The following is a 20,702-nucleotide window of genomic DNA, read 5'->3' on the forward strand; positions in this document are numbered from 1 at the left end:
GGCCATCTTTATCCTAGGTTCAGCCATATATATATATATTTCTTCTCACTCACTCCTTGGTTTGGTCTGGAAAAGTTCTATCTTTCAACCCTTCAGATTTGCACAGCAACCCTTCCTCTGCTACCATTTGTTAAACGTCTAGCTGCTGTTGTATAAAGAGTCAAAGGTTCTGCTCCTTTTCACAAACACCTTTATTTTACTTTAACAGACTGCGCAAAACTCTATCATCACATCACCTGACACAAAGGCCACCTGAAGCCTCTTTACATTTCAATGTCAATTATTGGATACTAAACATAAATGAGACAACTAATTGGAATGTCTTTTAACCCATTACTTAACAGTCTCCCCTTGGAGAAAAAAAAGAAATTGGTGAAAACAAAATTACAAGAAACTCAAAAACGCACTCAATTTCCCCCTTTTTTTCATTTTTGGAAGAAACAAAAACAGTCACAGAAACAGGCGCCCTTCATTAACATAATGAGACAACTAATTGGAATGTCTCTTAACCCATTACTTAACAGGCAGCATATTAAAACCTTCCTTACTGGGTCCCACCCACCAAATTGGGTAATTTGTGTCACTTCAGTGGGTTCGGCAAGTAGAGCACCTAGCATACGCTTGTAAGACCATAAGACATAGGAGCAGAGTTAGTCACTCGGCCCATCGAGTCTGCTCCGCCATTCAATCATAGCTGATATTTTTCTCATCCCCTTCTCCTGCCTTCTCCCCATAACCCCTGATCCCCTTATTAATCAAGAACCTATCTACCTATTTCTGAAAGACACTCAGTGATTTGGCATCCACAGCCTTCTGCGGCAAAGAGTTCTACAGATTCACCACCCTCTGACTGAAGAAATTCTTCCCCATATCTGTTTTAAAGGATTGTCCCTTTAGCCTGAAATTATGTCCTCTGGTTCTACTTTTTCCTACATGTAAACATCCTTTCCACATCCACTCTATCCAGGCCTCACAGTATCCTGTAAGTTTCAGTAAGATCCTCCCTCATCCTCCTAAACTCCAACGAGTACAGACCCAGAGTCCTCAACCGTTCTCATATGACAAGCGTTTCATTCCAAAGATCATTCTTGTGAATGTCCTCTGGACCCTGTCCAAGGCCAGCACATCCTTCCTTAGATACGGGACCCAAAACTGCTCACAATACTCCAAATGGGGTCTGACCAGAGCCTTATACAGCCTCAGAAGTACATCCTTCTTAAACGGTGGTGTGACATTAGCCACTTTCCAGTCCTCTGGGACCCTTCCTGCCTCCAGTGATTCCTGAAACATCACCACCAATGCCTCCACAATCACCTGAGCTATCTCTTTTAGAACCCTTGGGTGTAGTCCATCTGGGCCAGGTAATTTATCCACCTTCAGACCTTTCCGTTTCCCCAGCACCTTCTCATTAGTAATAACCACTGCACTCACCTCTTCCCCCTGATTGTCTTGGAAATCTGTCATTCCACTGGTGTCTTCCACCGTGCAGGCTGATGCAAAGTAACTAATCAGTTCCTCTGCAATTTCTTTGTTTCCTATTATTACTTCTCCAGCCACATTTTCCACTGGTGCATTGTCTATTTTTGCCTCTCTCTTACCTTTTATTTATTCAAGCGCCAGCATCCGTCTTTCCCCTGGATTCAGGACTCAAGAGTTGGAAATCCCACCCAAGAGTTGCCAGCCAATCAGAGGCTGTCAACACCATCAGAAGTGGTGGCTGCTGCAGGTAATGTTTAAGCTATTTCACCAGGTATCGTCGCTGGGCCCTGGGCCCAGGTGACTAACGTGAGAATGGGAGCAGGGATCACGTGGAGGGAGTCACAAGAGGGGAGCAGGAGGTTCAGAGGCGAAGATAGGTGATTGCTTTCTGCAGCCACACCCCTCTTCCTGAAGCCGGGTCCTGTAATCGGGCACAGAACGCCTGTCAATGAGAGACCTCACCTTCCCCAATCCCTTTGGTAAATTGATGGCACCCCGTTTGATAGACAACCTTTGGGAGGTGCAGGAAAGCTGTGTGACCCCTTTTTAACCTCTGAACCAGCACTAAATTTGGTGAGTTCAGGTATAATTGGTGCGTTTCCCTTCCTGCCTTCTAAAATTAATCGCGGGAGGTTTTTCTGCTGCTAGGAGTTTGATATGATTATGTGGGCTCTGCCTTTTCCACCATGAGAGACTGGATTAAATTCCGTCCGAGGTTTCTGCAATTTTCTGTGCCCATTTCAATCGTAAACCTTTTTTCATAATTAGATGTTGATTCGATTTTATTCGCTCATTTTCCCCTGTATCAATTCTGCTGTCTGAGAAGTGATCAGTGTCTCTCATAATACTTCAATCAACTGTACTTCCCTGTTTTCACATTTGATGTATGGCTTCCTATCAAATAGGAATGGAATTGCTTCTGTGCTAGCTGATCCAATTACCTGCCCTATTTCCCAACTTCAAATGAAGAGGATGTCTTGACTCAGTGCGTAATACCACAAAAGCTCAACTACTATATTGCAACAGTTATGTATTATATTATAAACCTTTTGTGACATGTAGGAGTGACACTGGGAGGTCTGGAGATGGTCCTGTTTTAGCTACCCTTACTTAAAATGCCTTTTTCAGCAATGAAACATTCAAATAAAACTGCAACTGCACAAACTTTATATATTTTTCTGACCATTGTTCTTTTCACTTATATTAAACAGGAAAATTTGGTGCAAAATGTGTGAACTGAATTGTTTGCACGGGTCAAAGCTTAGTTACAAAGTAGCTACAACAGATCTTGCATTTTAATCCAATTCACTGGCCTATCAACAACTATTTTGGGTCCCTCTTGCACTTTGGATTGGCCCTCCAATCCCATGGGGAGTCTTCCAGGTACAATGAGCTAGCCTCCCAGTGGCATCCCACCCTGAAAGTGTATCTTGCTTCCAGGGATTTCCATGTCCCACAGCACAGCCCTCAACAGCAATGACCACTCCCATGGCTCTGATGACATGCCTAAAGGGTTCATTCCTCCGATTAGTGGAGCCCCTACATATTAAAAAAGATTTTACTTGCCCTTCAAGGGCATTAGCACATGTAAGTATCTCCATGCAATCTCAGCAGCAGCCAACTCCATTGGTGCCACTGCTAAGCTGCCAGCCTCGTGTTTGGGTCGCCAGTTCAAAGAGCGGGCCACTCTGCTCTTAATGGGATGGCGGTCCTGACAGCAGCCTAACTGGTTATTGATCTGCTCGTGCATCTGCCATTTGCCAACACAGGTTTGGGACTAACCTTTGGTCCAGATAGTGGGATTCACAGCATATCAGTCACATTCCAGCCTAGTTAATTATGCTGGAGGATGGTATTCTGTAGGAATTTCTAATGGATGAAATCATTGTGGTGGGTCTTGGATTCCACACCAAGGCAAGAAAGGTACTCATTGAACTTTCCATTATTGATGATGTAACAGGTGGCAGGGGAAGATGAGTATTTTCTTGCTGGACCACATTTTTTCCATCAGGTTTGGGATTTCCATGGTGAGGTAAAGGACTTGAGAACCTGGTCCAAATGCTTTCACACAGGATTCCGCTTTTCAACTTGAGTACTCTTTTCATAGAACCATAGAATTTACAGTGCAGAAGGAGGCCATTCAGCCCATCGAGTCTGCACCGGCTCTTGGAAAGAGCACCCTACCCAAGGTCAACAACTCCACCCTATCCCCATAAACCCCATAACCCAGTAACCCCACCCAACACTAAGGGCAATTTTGGACTCTAAGGGCAATTTATTATGGCCAATCCACCTAACCTGCACATCTTTGGACTGTGGGAGGAAACCGGAGCACCCAGAGGAAACCCACGCACACACGGGGAGGATGTGCAGACTCCGCACAGACAGTGACCCAAGCCGGAATCGAACCTGGGACCCTGGAGCTGTGAAGCGATTGTGCTATCCACAATGCTACCGTGCTGCACCACAATATATAAATTATCATAAAGCAGTGGCCAATAGATTCTTCAAATCTAGTGTTATTCTAACAATTAGCATAAAAAGTACTATTTTTATATTTCTTGTTGCACTGTCTATCATTCATTGCAGGCAAATTGTGTTACATCTTGGTAAGCAGGAAGGACTACAGATAATTTCTCTCTGTCTTCTTTCAAGTTTTGGGAAGATGAAATGTAATTGCAACAAGCATTCTTTGTGTACAGTTGAAGTTAATTGCTCATAAATTAAATATCCAGCATGGCGCTGAAGCAACATAACACCATCAGTATTATACTTACGTTTTATACATCTGTTTGTACCAGGGCTCACAGTCCATCCAGAACAGCACTGTCTTCCACAAACATTAGCTCTGAAAGCAAAATTTGTGTGTTAATTATGAAATTATGTCTTTAACCATTATTAATTTTATTTGTTATACAATATGTTTATTTGGCTGTATAAGCTATTGGATCATTCATAAAACCATTGTAAGCAATACATTTGGTACTCCCTGATGAGTTTGCAGTTCATCCAGTGAACAGCAATCTCTACGAGGCACCATGTGCAATTGTGCTGTATGTGTTGACTAATCTTGGTTGGAGAGGTTTAGAGTAATGCAATTGGCCTCAGAGTCATATCAAAAGGGGAATACTGGCCAACTTACCATTACTTCTTGCTATCTAGCTACTCCATCCAGAATGCAATAACAGTATTGGGCCCTGCTGTGATGCCCTCAAATATCAAAAAAGTGCTGGTATTCATTGTCAATGTCCACACGTGTGATAGTTACTCAGGCATATGGGGTAACTTAAAAGGAGAAACAAAAATAACTCCTCAAAAATGCAACTGTAAGCATGGTGGCGCAGTGGATCGCACTGTTGCCTCACGGCGCCGAGGTCCTAGGTTCGATTCCGGCTCTGGATCACTGTCCATGTGGAGTTTGCACATTCTCCCCGTGTTTGCGTGGGTTTCGCCCCACAATCAAAAGATGTGCACGGTAGGTGGATTGGCCACGCTAAATTGTTCCTTAATTGGAAAAAATGAATTGGGTACTCTAAATTTATTTAACAAATGCAACTGTATAATCCTCAAAGTAATTTTCTATGCTCTGGGACTGCTTTGACCCCCGTTTTCTAATATTCAATATGATAATTTACTCAGTCTGACGAATAAATACCTGCTTCTCCTTTTGCCGGTATTACTCCTCAAGATAATGTGTCACTAGGGGAAATTTCAATTCAGCGCAATTCACATGCATGAGCATACTTCGGTTGCTCCAATGAATTTTGTAACAACCAACAAGCTATTTTCTTCTGCACTGCAGATCACTCAATGCCCCTTAGGCTTTTCCTGTCTGAATTCAGCCACATTTATGCCAAGTACAATTTCTTAGGATTGATCTAAGTCTGGGATTATAAGAAAAAATTCAAACTCAGCCATGATAGATCCAGAAATTCACAAAATATGTCAGCTATCCACATACTAATTTATAGAAATTGAGAGCAGATGAGTACTTCAGTACTTATTTTCAAGCTTTTGACAATAGGTTTCATCATAGTTTTATTTTGTAAAACTATTTATCTTTAATTCATGAAAAGTGTATTTCTTCATTTGTCGAACTAAACTATAATCTCCCTATCTGCTTTTGTACAGCTACAAAGAAGAAGCGACACAAGCCCAGACACAGTTGTATGTTCAAAGTGCTAACAGCAAAATTCGATGTGCTGCAAGAGAATACAAAAAGAGAAATAACCATTATTAGAAGATTGAATTAAAATGCATCTCTGAAAAACAGGATTTACAATGCTTTCACATCCAATGAGAAAGAATTGAGATGATGGGAGAAAACAGCAGTGCAAGCCCAATGAAAAAGTGGGAGAGAGGAATATCTGATAATGGAAAAGAGAAACAAATAATTTAGTCCTGGTTTCTTCATATTTTACCAGCTATTTCCCAGCAACTTTATCTTTAATCTCTGGGGTTTTTTTTATCCAACCAGGTGTCTACTCCTATTTGGCCCTTCATCCATTCTCTCATGGTGTTTCTTCCTTTTCAACATTCAATCTATTTTGGTGCATCTTTTAGAGGTCTGAAGCCTTTCATTTTGTTTCAGAATTATCTCCGGAGGGATATGGTCTGCATCAAGTTTCAAAATGAAAATGTTGTTAGTAGTTTTGTATTCAATGATCCCACTCATCTCTGCATGCCATCTATTTAACATATTATTCAACAAAATAATTTCCCAAACTGTTTTCAAAATGTTTGTATCTTTGTGTCGAAATAAGTTGTTATACTTTCCAATTCTTATGCAAACTGTGGAAGAAAGGCAATAAATTTCAAGTCATTCTCTTGTTTGTACATCAGAACTTCTGGTTATCGGTTTAAATTCTTGTCGCTGCTTCTTAACTCACTAAAATGGCTAAGTATTAAACCTCAGAGTTAATAATGCACCTGGATATGGCCGGCAATCATCAAAAATTGAGTTACTAAAGTAAGAAAAAGTACTGATAGGAAACAGCAACAGAGTGCAAATACCATGAATACATCTCATTAACCCTGATGCTTGATACTTAGCCCGCCCTTGAACCCATTTTGAAACAAAAAGGTTGGAAGATTTGACAATATCAAAGTGTAATGAGCAAAATTTGTTTTATTTCTCTTCTTTCATGCTATATACAATTCACAAGTTTAGGAAGACAACTTTGATCTGTGTTACTGAAATGTAGTGATACGGTGAGATTTGCCCAAGAATTCAGCCTTTTTCACAATGGGGAACCTTTCTTCTGCTCTGTAAATAGTGCAATGTAGAGGATACCACATCTGAGAAGGCATGGATATGAATGTGCATTTACACACAGGAACACAGTTTGTTGCAATTGTCATGTTAAAGTACCTTTAAGAAATGGAGCAGCTCATATTACTGAAGTGATGTCAGAGTGTGGGTGGAGCTGGGTTTTAGCTCAGCCATTTTGCAGTGTCTGGTTTCAGTTTGAGAGAGAGCAGCTGAAAGTGCCTGGCTGGTTTGCTGTGAGCTGTTTAAAAGGAGAAAGCCAGTTTTGAGAAAAAGAGCTTGGGTGTGTCTGTGTTTGCAGTAAGCTGGAATCTGCTGTGATCTTTGCCAGGAAAGAATATCTCTGAATCATTTGGGTGATTTAAACTCATAATAGTAATGTCTTGAACCTGATGTGTTTCTGTTTAAAGGTGTTAAGTCTTTTGGAGGTTTGAAGGAACATTTTGCGGGATTATCTTGTGTTGTATTATTTTCGGGGTTATCTTTGAAGTAAGGGGTGTTAAGGGAGCCAATGTTTATTTTAAAAGGTTAAGTTGAGTTCATGGAATAAACATTGTCTCATTTTAAAAACCACGTGTCCATAATTGTAATACCACACCTGGAGACCAAGCCGTGTGCTTCAAAAGCAACAATACATTAAAGGGAGAGGTTGGTTGAACTCCATGATACATTTTGGGGTTCTGAAAACCCCGTTCCCATAACACAATGATGTTCTGTACCTATCATACAATGAAAATCATTTTTAAGTTCCCTTTGTTAGTGACAAATCATAGTTCTTTATTTATATCCACAAATTAGTACACTGAGACAGATAACAACATCCATTTATATGGCATCTTCAACAAAGAATATGTTTTAAGGTGGTTTACAGAGCGGGGGGGGGATGGAAACCTTGCCAAAGAAGGAACAGTTAGATGAGGTATTAGGAACTTAATCAAAGATAAGACGTAAAGAGGATAGCAAGAAAGGTGACAAGACTTAGGGTGCAAATTCTGACGTCTAGTATGTCAGTAACTAGACAGTCATGGATAATGGGGCAACCAGAAAATGGAGCCACTGAAGAGTTCATGAGAAGATAGGTTACAAAAATAGGGAAAGTTGAGGCAATTAAGGGGGCTTGAAGGCTTAGACAAGAATTTTTATGCATTGGAGACAGAGCAATTGTTGATCAGCAAGGTCAGGAACTATGTGAGAGCGGAACCTGCTGCGGGACAGAATACATATGACAGAATTTTACAAGCTTAAGTTGACAGAACATAGAGGATGAGAAGCTAGCCATGAGAGCACTGTAATAGTCAAGTTACAGGTGGGAAAGGTGTGGCAGCTTCTAGAGGCAGATCAACTGATATATGAAATGAATAATGAAATGAAAATCGCTTTATTGTCACGAGTAAGCTTCAATTAAGTTACTGTGAAAAGCCCCTAGTCACCACATTCCGGCGCCTGTCCGGGGAGGCTGGTACGGGAGATAGGCAGAGTCAGGAAATGTTACAGAGATAGAAATATGTGAACTGTGTAATCAGAAGGATTGGAGTTGAATTCTCAGCTCAGGATGGTTTGGGTCAATATGGCCGGCATCAATGGTAAGTGGGTTAGGATATAAACAAGTTAACTTTTGCAACAACGGTTATTATAATAACAATAATAATCTTTATTAGTATCACAATTAGGCTCACATTAACACTGCTGTGAAAATCCCCTAGTCGCCACACTCTGGCGCCTGTTCAGGTGCACTGGGGGAGAATTCAGAACGTCCAATTCAGCTTACAAGCAGGTCTTTCTGGACTTGTGGGAGGGAACCGGAGAACCCGGAGATAACCCACGCAGACACGGGGAGAACGTGCAGACTCCGCACAGTGACCATAAAATAAGGGCCCATGGTATTCGAGGCAAGGTACTAACATGGATTGACGATTGGCTGTCAGACAGAAGGCAGAGAGTTGGGATAAAAGGTTCTTTTTCGGAATGGCAACCGGTGACAAGTGGTGTCCCGCAGGGTTCAGTGTTGGGGCCACAGCTGTTCTCTTTATATATTAACGATCTAGATGACGGGACTGGGGGCATTCTGGCCAAGTTTGCCGATGTTAGGGGCCTCACGGTAGAAGGGGCCTCACGGTAGCATGGTGGTTAGCATCAATGCTTCACAGCTCCAGGGTCCCAGGTTCGATTCCCGGCTGGGTCACTGTCTGTGTGGAGTCTGCACGTCCTCCCCGTGTGCCCGTGGGTTTCCTCCGGGTGCTCCGGTTTCCTCCCACAGTCCAAAGATGTGCGGGTTAGGTGGATTGGCCATGCTAAATTGCCCGTAGTGTAAGGTTAATGAGGGGATTGTTGGGTTACGGGTATACGGGTTACGTGGGTTTAAGTGGGGTGATCATTGTTCGGCACAACATCGAGGGCCGAAGGGCCTGTTCTGTGCTGTACTGTTCTATAGGTGAAGGGGCAGGTAGTATTGAGGAGGTGGGGAGGCTGCAGAAAGATTTAGACAGTTTAGGAGAATGGTCCAAGAAGTGGCTGATGAAATTCAACGTGGGCAAGTGCGAGGTCTTGCACTTTGGAAAAAAGAATAGAGGCATGGACTATTTTCTAAACGGTGACAAAATTCATAATGCTAAAGTGCAAAGGGACTTGGGAGTCCTGGTCCAGGATTCTCTAAAGGTAAACTTGCAGGTTGAGTCCGTAATTAAGAAAGCAAATGTAATGTTGTCATTTATCTCAAGAGGCTTGGAATATAAAAGCAGGGATGTACTTCTGAGGCTTTATAAAGCACTAGTTAGGCCCCACTTAGAATACTGTGAGCAATTTTGGGCCCCACACCTCAGGAAGGACATACTGGCACTGGAGCGGGTCCAGCGGAGATTCACACGGATGATCCCAGGAATGGTAGGCCTAACATACGATGAACGTCTGAGGATCGTGGGATTATATTCATTGGAGTTTAGGAGGTTGAGGGGAGATCTAATAGAAACTTACAAGATAATGAATGGCTTGGATAGGATGGACGTAGGGAAGTTGTTTCCATTAGCAGGGGAGACTAGGACGCGGGGGCACAGCCTTAGAATAAAAGGGAGTCACTTTAGAACAGAGATGAGGAGAAATTTCTTCAGCCAGAGAGTGGTAGGTCTGTGGAATTCATTGCCACAGAGGGCGGTGGAGGCCGGGACGTTGAGCGTCTTTAAGACAGAAATTGATAAATTCTTGATTTCTCGAGGAATTAAGGGCTATGGGGAGAGAGCGGGTAAATGGAGTTGAAATCAACCATGATTGAATGGTGGAGTGGACTCGATGGGCCGAATGGCCTTACTTCCGCTCCTATGTCTTATGGTCTTATAGCTGGGAACCGCACCCGGGTCCCTGGCGCTGCAAAGCAACAGTGCTAACCACTGTGCTACCATGCCACCCAAGGTAGATGATACATTTATGGCAGATGAGTCACAGAAGGGCTGGCTGAGACTGGGCTTTCCAAGTCGACCAGGTTTGCACAGCTTGCTGGGCGAACTATTAAAATAGAAGTGTGAACTCTTGGGTGAACAGGTTTTTGGCAAGGGGGGGGGGGGGGGAGTCACAAGCCGAGCCACGCCATTGTATTCTCGTGACACTGGATTTCGTTAAATATATTTTTTTTAAACGCGCGATTGGTTGCTCACTCCGCTCCACTCCGTCCCCGAATGAAAACGGGGAAGGAAGGGGGCGAGGTGCGGTACCAGATTTGAGCGCTGCCTGATTTACCTCAGCGCCCTCGACCGTTTCGAAGTTGAATTTGAAATGGCGCCTGACCGTTGCGCACGTGGCGGCCCAGCGCGCGAGGCGGGAGCCTGGCAGGCACGCGGCCGGCCGGCCGGCCGGCACAGCCAGCTGACACACACAGCCTCACATCAACAGGTGCCGGCACGAAAGTACAGGTATGAGCAAGTCGGTAAAAGTGCAGCTGAGACCCCGCCGCCCCGATTCAAACATGTCCTTCTCGGGCACCTTTCCAAAGTTAGAAATTCCCCTTGGCTTTTTGTAGTTGGGGAAACTCTGGCGTCTTTTCTCTTAGCAATTCGCTTTCTGCGAAGGGGGTTGTTACGTTTCATGAATGAGTGTTTATTTTTCACAGTGCAACTCCTCAGGATGCAGTTTTGTCAGCGGGATTGAAAAATAACCAGTCACGATGCACCTGCAATCATCATCCTTCTCAAGCAGCCAAAAAACTTAAGTGGTTATAGACATACCAAAGTTCCTTAATGGAGCAATAACGTGACCAAGGATCATGAAAAGTTTAAACATGATAAAAAGATCATTTTGCTTCTCAAAACTCGAGCCCTTAATTAAATTAGAAAATAAAACTAGTCCAAGATATCAAAAAGGATAACAGCATCTTATAGAAGTACATAAAAGGAAAGAGAGTCACTAAAGTGAATGTTGGTCCCTTGGAAGGTGAAACTCCAGAGAGTTAATAGTGGGGAAGACAGAAATGGCAAAGATGCTAATACCATTCCTATAGGAACGGGCAATTCAGAGGTAATAGAAAGGGAGGAACTTAGAACAATCAACATCAATAGGGAAACAATACTCAACAGACTATTGGGATTAAAGTATTTAAAAAAATAAATGTAGAGTACCCAATTCATTTTTTCCTATTAAGGGGCAGTTTAGCGTGGCCAATTCACCTAGCCGGCACATCTTTTGGGTTGTGGGGGTGAAACCCACACGATCACGGGGAGAATGTGCAAACTCCACACTGACAGTGACCCAGAGCCGGGATCGAACCTGGGACCTCGGCGCCGTGAGGCAACAGGGCTAAACCACTGCGCCACCGTGCTTCCCAGGATTAAAGTGTTAAAGGAAGTGGCAACGAAGATAGTGGATCCATTGGTTAGAGTATTCTAAAATTCCCTGGACATGGGAAAGGTTTCAGTGGATTGGAAAAATGCTAACATAACACCCTTATTCAAAAAGGAGTCAGGCAGAATGGGAAATTACAGACCAGATAGTTTAACATCTGTTGTTGGGAAATTGTTCAAGTCAATTATCAAGGATGTAATGTCAGGACAATTGGAAAGTCAAAACGCTATCCATCAGATTAGCATGGTTTTATGAAGGGCACATCATGTTTGACTAATTTGCTAGATTTCTTTGAGGTTGTAACAAGCAAAGCAGATAATGGGGATCCTGTAGATGCAATATATTTGGACTTCTGGAAGGCGTTTGATAAGGTGCCGCACAGAAGGTTAATTTTCTAGGTAAAATGACTTGGGATTAGTGGTAATGTATTAGCTTGGACAGAATGCCGGTTGACGGACAGAAGACAGAATCGGGATAAATAGGTCTTTTTCTGGATGGCAAGATGTAATTAGTGGGTTACCACAGGGTTCTTGGGCCCCATCTATTTCCAATCTATATAAACAACTTGGGTATGGGGATAAAATAAAATTACTGCGGATGCTGGAATCTGAAACAAAAATGAAAAAACACTGGATAATCTCAGCAGGTGCAGCAGCATCTGTGGAGAGGGACGGGAGCTAACTTTTAAAATCTGGATGACTCAAAAGCTAGAGAGAACTGGAAATTGAGTCAAATTTATACTGTAGTGGGGGGGGGGGGGGGGGTGGAACGGTGAGGCTGGATAGGGGGCCAACGATAGGTGGAGATAGACAAAGATGTTTAGGACAGATTACAAACAATGTAAAATGGGTGATTAAGGCTAAGAAAGGTGCTGATAGTGGCAAATAAAGAGATTAAAATGTGTGAAAGACAGTTAGCCCAAGTGCAGTGGGGGGAGGGGGGAACAGTGATGAGAGAAAAACAGATCAATGGAATAAATGAAAATAAAAATAAATTGATAGAAACAAAATGGGGTGAAGGTGGAGGAGAGAGTTCACAGTCTGAAGTTGTTGAACTCAGTGTTGTCCAGAAGGCTGTAACGTGCCTGATCGGAGGATGAGGTGCTGTTCCTCCAGATTGTGCTGGGGTTCACTGGAACATTGCAGCAGGATGGCGAGTTGAAATGGCACGCAACAGGAAGGTCTGGGTCCTGCTTACAGACGGACCGGAGGTGTTTTGCAAAGTGGTCACCCTGTCTGCATTTAGTCTCTCCAATGTAGAGTAGATCACACTGGGAGCAGCGAATGCAAAAGACCAGATTGAAGGAGCACTGCCTCACTTGAAAAGAGTTTTTAGGATCTGAGATGGTGAGCAGGAAGGAGGTAAAGGGGCAGGTATTAATTCTTCTGGGATTGTATGGGAAGGTGTCTTGGGAAAAGGGTGAGGTATTTGGGGTGATGAAGCTGTGGACCAGGGTAGCCCGGAGGGAACGGTCCCTGCAAACTGCTGACAGGCGGGTGGGAGAAGATGTGTTTGATGGTGGAATTATGGAATCCATAATATTCTGTTTCTTAGTAAAGGACATGGGTAGTGTGGAATCCAAAATATCCTGGTTCTCAGTGAATGATGTAGGTCTGTGGAGACAGAATGATGGAGGTAGCCATGCACTTTTCTATAAACTACCGTAATTTCCAAGGGCAGGAGGGAGATAATTATGCAAAAGAAAGATTGAAAGTGCTCATTCCGTAAGCCCTGTTTTCTACTGGCTAGAATTACTATCCTTTCATTGCTTTAAAATGAAAGTTTAACTGTGATATTATTGGTGTGCATGACATGCAAATGAAGGATTAGACTGCAACCTGTTAATCTATTGGTTGAATAAACTATAACTGTTTCTGCTTCGCTGGACTCAGACAGAGCAATGCAATGAACCCCACTGAGTTGCTCTCCTTGTGCACAAGTCAATAAAGAGTACTCCCGTGTATGCCTTGCAGTAATTCTGACAGAAACATGCTGGAATTGGCGCAACTGGCGGAGGATGATTCTTTGAATGGGGAGGCTGATGGAGTGAAAAGTGAGGACAAGGGGGACCATATCCTGGTTCCGGGAGAGAGGGAGGGGAGGGGTGAGGGCAGAGGTGTGGGAGATGGGTTGTACATGGTTGAGAGCCCTGTCGACCCAGAGGGTGGAAAACCACGATTAAGGAAGAACGAAGACACGTCAGCAGCACCGTTTTGGAAAGTGGCATCATCAGAATAAATGCGAAGGAGGTGAAGGAACTGGGAGAATGGGATGGAGTCCTTACAGGATTTGGAGTGTGAAGAGTTGTAGACGAGGTAGATGTGGGAGTCGGTGGGTTTGTGATGGATACAGGGATAGAAAGTTCTATAGCCAAATTTACAGATGACACAAAAGTAGGTGAAACAGGAAGTTGCAATGAGGAAATAAAACCTTACAAATGGATGTAAATAGGTCAGGAGAGTGGGCCAAGATCTGGCAAATGGAGGTTAATGTGGATAAGTGTGAGGTCATGCATTTTGATCGGAAAAATGAGAAAGCAACTTATTATCTAAATGCGGAGAGACTTTGGGATCCTCTGATGTAGAGGGATCTGGGGGTCATTGTTCATAAGTTACAGAAAATTAGCATGGAGGTAAAGCAGATAATAAAGAAAGTGAATGGAATGTTGGCATTTACAGCTAAAGGAATAGAGTATAAAGGTAAGGAAGTGTTGTAGCAATGCACAAGGCATAGGTAAGACCACACCTGGAGTATTGTGCACAGTTTTGGTCGCCTTATTTGAGGAAAGATGTAGTGGCATTGGAGGCAGTTCAGAGGAGGTTCACTGGGTTTATTCCAGAAATGGGGGGCTTGTCTTATGATAAGAGATTGAACAGTTTAGGCCTATACTCACTCGATATTAGAACAATGAGGAGAGAGCAAATTGAGATATACAAGATGATAAAAGGTATGGATAAAGTAGATATAGAGCGAATTTGTGGGGCATTCAAGAAGAAGAATCATAGTCCTAGGATAAGAGGTGGCAAATTTAAAACGACTTGAGGAGAATTTACTTCTCCCAAAGGGTCTTAAATCTGTGGAATTTGCACCCCAGAATGCGGTGGATGCAGGGACAGTTAGTAAATTTAAGGAGGAGTTAGACAGATTTTTAATTGGTAACGGATTGAAGGGTAATGGAGAACAGGCAGGACAGTGGAGCTAAGGCCAGGATTAGATCAGCCATGATCGAATGGCGGAGCAGACTCGATGGGCCAAATGACCCAATTCTGCCCCGATATCTTATGAATGTACGAAAACCAAATTACTGCGGATGCTGAAATCTGAAACAGAAAATACTGGACGATATCAGCAGGTCTGACAGCATCTGTGGAGGGAGAAGGGAGCTAACATTTCAAGCCTGGATGACTCTTTATCAAAGCTGTCAAAGTTTTAAATACTTTGTTCTCTTTGACTCTTGTTATCTATCGTGATAATTATTCAATTTATTACACTTCCTCTTGGATTATCCTCTGTATATTTTGAAAGGTTGGTCTTTTGGAACCACTGTAACCAGAATCTCGCCAATTTCTAATTTTTCAGTCACACAGAAACTTTCCAGTGTCTAATAATTATTTCTTGAGTATAGTTAGTGAGAGAGGTCTTGAACTACAGTGGGGAATGGCCCTGCCTCTGCACCAGAAACTCTGGGTTCGAATCCCACTCCAGGACTTGATAACCATGTAAGGTGCATTCATAATATAGCAAAACAGGTTAAAACAGCGAAAGGAGAGCCAGGAGTTTCAATGTTTAAAACAGCGAGAGGAGAGCCGCGAGTTTCAGTGTTTAAAACAGCGAGAGGAGAGCTGGGAGTTTGTGTTTAAAACAGCGCGAGGAGAGCTGGGAGTTTGTGTTTAAAACAGCGAGAGGAGAGCTGGGAGTTTCAGTGTTTAAAATAGCAAGAGGAGAGCCGGGAGTTTCAGTGTTTAAAACAGCAAGAGGAGAGCCGGGGGTTTCAGTGTCTAAAACACCGAGAAGAGAGCCGGGAGTTTCAGTGTTTAAAACAGTGAGAGGAGAGCCGCGAGTTTCAGTGTTTAAAACAGCGAGAGGAGAGCTGGGAGTTTCAGTGTTTAAAACAGCGAGAGGAGAGCCGGGAGTTCAGTGTTTAAAACACCGAGAGGAGAGCCCGGAGTTTCAGTGTTTAAAACACCGAGAGGAGAGCCGGGAGTTTCAGTGTTTAAAACAGTGAGAGTACAGCCAGGAGCAGAGAGGAGTGGACCTGTGCAGGACACTGCGCTGCAGGTAGGACAGCTGATTGTCTGTTTGTTTATTTCAAATTGAAAAAAACCCGGTAACGTGATGTCACAGGAGACTGTGGCCTGATTGGCTGAAAGGCAGACTGGGCTAAATTTGAATATTTGTGGAGTTACTAGGTTTAATTTGATTTAAATTACTATTTTTACGTTGATTTGAATTACTATTTTTAAAATTTGACTTAAATTACTATTTTAGAGTTGATTTGAATTACAATTTTTTAATTTTTTAATCTCACTTAAATAATTATTTTGGGTTGATTTAAATTACTATTTTTAAGTTGATTTAAATAACTTTTTAAATTTCAATTAAATAACTAATTTGTTGTCAGATCAAGCAAGGTAAATACTCTGGGGTAAAGCTAATTAAATAGTACACAGGAGATTGGATATAATCTGACACAAAAACATCTTTGTCAAGTTTAATTTCAAAAGTTTAATTTAAAGGAATAAATCATGGCAGGACAGCTCCAAGGTGTGGTCTGCTCCTCTTGCTTCATGTGACAGGCTAGGGACAGTTCCAGTCCCCAGGGTCAGCATGTGTGCAGGAAGTGTCTCCGGTTGCAGCGCCTGGAAGTTCGAGTTTCAGAGCTGGAGCGGCGGCTGGAGACACTGTGGAGTATGCGCGAGTCGGAGAGCATCGTGGATAGCACATATAGAGAGGTGGTCACACTGCAGGCTCAGACTCCGCAGGCAGGAAGGGAATGGGTGACCACCAGACAGAGCAAGAGAGCGAGGCAGGTAGTGCAGGAATCTCCTGCAGAACAGATATACCGCTTTGGATACTGTTGAGGGGAATGGCCTCTCAGGGGAAAAAAAGCAACAGCCAAACTCGTGGCACCACGGTTGGTTCTGCTGCAGAGGGGAGGGGTGATAAGTGTGACAGTGCAATAGTTACAGGGGATTCAATTGTAAGGGGAATAGACGGGCGTTTCTGTGGGCGCAAACGAGACTCCAGGATGGTATGTTGTCTTCCTGGTGCAAGGGTCAAGGATGTCTCGGAGCGGGTACAGGACATTCTGGAGGGGGAGGGTGAACAGCCAGTGGTCGTGGTATACATTGGTACAGACGACATAGATTAAAAAAAGGATGTGGTCCTAAAAGCAGAATACAGGGAGCTAGAAGGAAATTAATAAATCGGCCCTTGAAGGTAGTGATCTCAGGGTTACTACCGGTGCCACTTGCTAGTCAGAGTAGAAATGACAGGATATATAGGATGAATAGGTGGCTGAAGGGATGGTGTCAGGGGGAGGGTTTCAGATTCCTGGGGCATTGGGACCGGTTCTGGGGGAGGTGGGACCTGTAAAAACTGGACGGGCTACACCTGGGCAGGACTGGAACTGATGTCCTTGGGGGGCTATTTGCGAGAGCGGTTGGGGAGTGTTTAAACTAATGTGACAGGAGGATGGGAACCGATGCAGGAAGTCGGAAGGTAGTAAGACAGAAACAAAAGGCGGTAAGGGGGAAAGTGTAAGGCAGAGAAGCCATAGTCAAAAATCAAAAAGGGCCACAGTACAGGGTATAGTAACTGAGGAGAGTTCAGTGAATAGGCCCAGTAATACTAAAAGGAATAAAACGGGAAGAAAAACATGAATGGAAAGTGACGCAGCAGGTTGTTACATGAAGATATGGGTTCAACGACAAGGAAAATTAGGAGAAAAGTTAAGAGGAAAAATAACTGAGGAAAGGTTACTATTTTAGGTGTTAAGATTCAAACAGAGGTATAAAAGCCAACATAAGTGTACTTTACCTGAACGCTCGTAGTATTCGGAATAAGGTAAATGAGTTGATGCCGCAAATCATCATGAATGACTATGATTTAGTGGCCATTACTGAAACATGTTAAAGGATGGTCATGACTGGGAGTTAAATATCCAAGGGTATCAAACTATACGGAAGGACAGAGTGGATGGTAAGGGAGGTAGTGTAGCTCTGTTATTTAAGGATGACATCGGGGCAATAGTAAGGATGACATCAATGCTATGGAGGATAAGGGTAAATTTGGGTGGAAATCAGGAATAGTAAGGCAAAAAAGTCACTGATAGGAGTAGTCTATAGGCCACCAAATAGTAACATTATGGTGGGTCAGGCAATAAAAACAAAGAAATAATGGATGCATGTAGAAATAGTACAGCTGTTATCATCGGCGATTTTAATCTACATGTCAATTGGTTTAACCAGGTCGGTCAAGACAGCCTTGAGGAGGAGTTTATAGAATCTATCCGCGATAATTTCCCAGAGCAGTATGTAATGGAACCTATGAGGGAACAAGTGGTCCTAGATCTTGTCCTGTGTAATCAGACAGGATTGATTCATGATCTCATAGTTAGGGATCCTCTCGGAAGGAGCGATCACAATATGGTGGAATTTAAAATACAGATGGAGGGTGAGAAGGTAAAATCAAACACTAGTGTTTTGTGCTTAAACAAAGGAGATTACAATGGGATGAGAGAAGAGCTAGCTAAGGTAGACTGGGAGCAAAGACTTTATGGTGAAACAGTTGTGGAACAGTGGAGAACCTTCCAAGCGATGTTTCACAGTGCTCAGCAAAGGTTTATACCAACAAAAATGAAGGACGGTAGAAAGAGGGAAAATTGACCGTGGATATCTAAGGAAATAAGGGAGAGTATCAAATTGAAGGAAAAGCATACAAAGTGACAAAGGTTAGTGGGAGGCTAGAGGTCTGGGAAATCTTTCGGGGGCAACAGAAAGCTACTAAAAAAGCTATAAAGAAGAGTAAGATAGATTATGAGAGTAAACTTGCTCAGAATATAAAAACAGATAGTAAAAGTTTCTACAAATATACAAAACAAAAAAGAGTGGCTAAGGTAAATATTGGTCCTTTAGAGGATGAGCAGTCCAAAGATGTGCAGGTTAGGTGGATTGGCCATGATAAATTGCCCTTAGTGTCCAAAATTGCCCTTAGTGTTGGGTGGGGTTACTGGATTATGGGGATAGAGTGGAGGTGTTGATCTCGGGTAGGGTGCTCTTTCCAAGAGCCGGTACAGACTTGATGGGCCGAATGGCCTCCTTCTGCACTGTAAAGTCTATGAGCAGGGAGATTTAATAATGGGAGCTGAGGAAATGGCTGAGGAACTGAACAGGTTTCTTGGGTCGGTCTTCACAGTGTAAGACACAAATAACATGCCAGTGACTGATGGAAATGAGGCTATGACAGGTGAGGACCTTGAGATGATTGTTATCACTAAGGAGGTAGTGATGGGCAAGCTAATGCGGCTAAAGGTAAACAAGACTCCTGGCCTGATGGAATGCATCCCAGAGTGCGAAAAGAGATGGCTAGGGAAATTGCAAATGCACTAACAATAATTCACCAGACTCTGGGGTGGTCCCGGCGGATTGGAAATTAACAAATGTGACACCACTGTTTAAAAAAGGAGATAGGCAGAAAGCGAGTAATTATAGGCCAGTTAGCTTAACTTCGGTAGTGGGGAAGATGCTGGAATCTATCATCAAGGAAGAAACAGCGAGGCATCTGGATGGAAATTGTCCCATTGGGCAGACGCAGCATGGGTTCATAAAGGGCAGGTCGTGCCTAACTAATTTAGTGGAATTTTTTGAGGACATTACCAGTGCGATAGAGCCAATGGATGTGGTATATCTGGATTTCCAGAAAGCTTTTGACAAGGTGACACACAAAAGGTTGCTGCATAAGATAAAGATGCATGGTGTTAAGGGTAAAGTAGTAGCATGGATAGAGGATTGGTTAATTAATAGAAAGCAAAGAGTGGGGATTTCTCTGGTTGGCAATCAGTAGCTAGTGGTGTCCCTCAGGGATCAGTGTTGGGCCCACAATTGTTCACAATTTGCACAGAGGATTTGGAGTGGGGACCAAGTGCAATGTGTCCAAGTTTGCAGACGAGACTAAGATGAGTGGTAAAGCAAAAAATCCAGAAGATACCGGAAGTCTGCAGTGGGATTTGGATAGGTTAAGTTAATGGGCTAGGGTCTGGCAGATGGAATACAATGTAGCCAAATGTGAGGTTATCCATTTTGGTAGGAGTAACAGCAAAAGGGATTATTATTTAAATGATAAAATATTAAAACATGCTGCTGTACAGAGAGACCTGGGTGTGCTAGTGCATGAGTCGCAAAAAGTTGGTTAACAGGTGCAACAGGTGATTAAGAAGGCAAATGGAGTTTTGTCCTTCATTGCTAGAGGGATGGAGTTTAAGACTAGGGAGGTTATGCTGCAATTGGATAAGGTGTTAGTGAGGCCACACCTGGAGTATTGTGTTCAGTTTTGGTCTCCTTACCCGAGGAAGGATGTACTGGCGCTGGAGGGTGTGAAGAGGAGATTCACTCGGTTAATCCCAGAGCTGAAGGGGTTGGGTTACGAGGAGAGGTTGAGTAGACTGGGACTGTACTCGTTGGAATTTAGAAGGATGCGGGGGGGATCTTATAGAAACTTATAAAATTATGAAGGAAATAGATAGGATAGATGCGAGTAGGTTGTTTCCATTGGCTACTGAAAGCAGAACTAGGTGGCATAGCCTCAAAATAAGGGGCAATAGAGTTAGGACTGAGTTTAGGAGGAACTTCTTCACCCAAAGGGTTGTGAATCTATGGAATTCCTTGCCCAGTGAAACAGTTGAGGCTCCTTCATTAAATATTTTTAAGATGAAGATAGATATAGTTTTTTTTATGAATAAAGGGATTAAGGGTTATGGTGTTCGGGCCGGAAAGTGGAGCTGAGTCCACAAAAGATCAGCCATGATCTCATTGAATGGCAGAGCAGGCTCGAGGGGCCAGATGGCCTACTCCTGCTCATAGTTCTTATGTTCTTATGTTCCCACTCCAGGACTTGATAACCACGTAAGCTG

The 20,702-nt window shown here is 43.2% G+C and overlaps 1 protein-coding gene across 1 annotated transcript in view; it reads right to left on the minus strand.

Moving 5' to 3' along the window:
• The window catches only part of LOC119951242 (latent-transforming growth factor beta-binding protein 2-like), a 677,784-nt gene that overhangs the window by 599,276 nt on the left and 57,806 nt on the right, over positions 1-20,702 (minus strand). Inside the window, exon 2 of the mRNA XM_038774298.1 lies at positions 4,257-4,327. Within this exon, the coding sequence (XP_038630226.1) occupies positions 4,257-4,327 (71 nt within the window). The remainder of the gene's footprint in view (positions 1-4,256; positions 4,328-20,702) is intronic.

This window comes from Scyliorhinus canicula, chromosome 2 (assembly GCF_902713615.1).
Source record: "Scyliorhinus canicula chromosome 2, sScyCan1.1, whole genome shotgun sequence".
Lineage (NCBI taxonomy): Eukaryota > Metazoa > Chordata > Chondrichthyes > Carcharhiniformes > Scyliorhinidae > Scyliorhinus > Scyliorhinus canicula.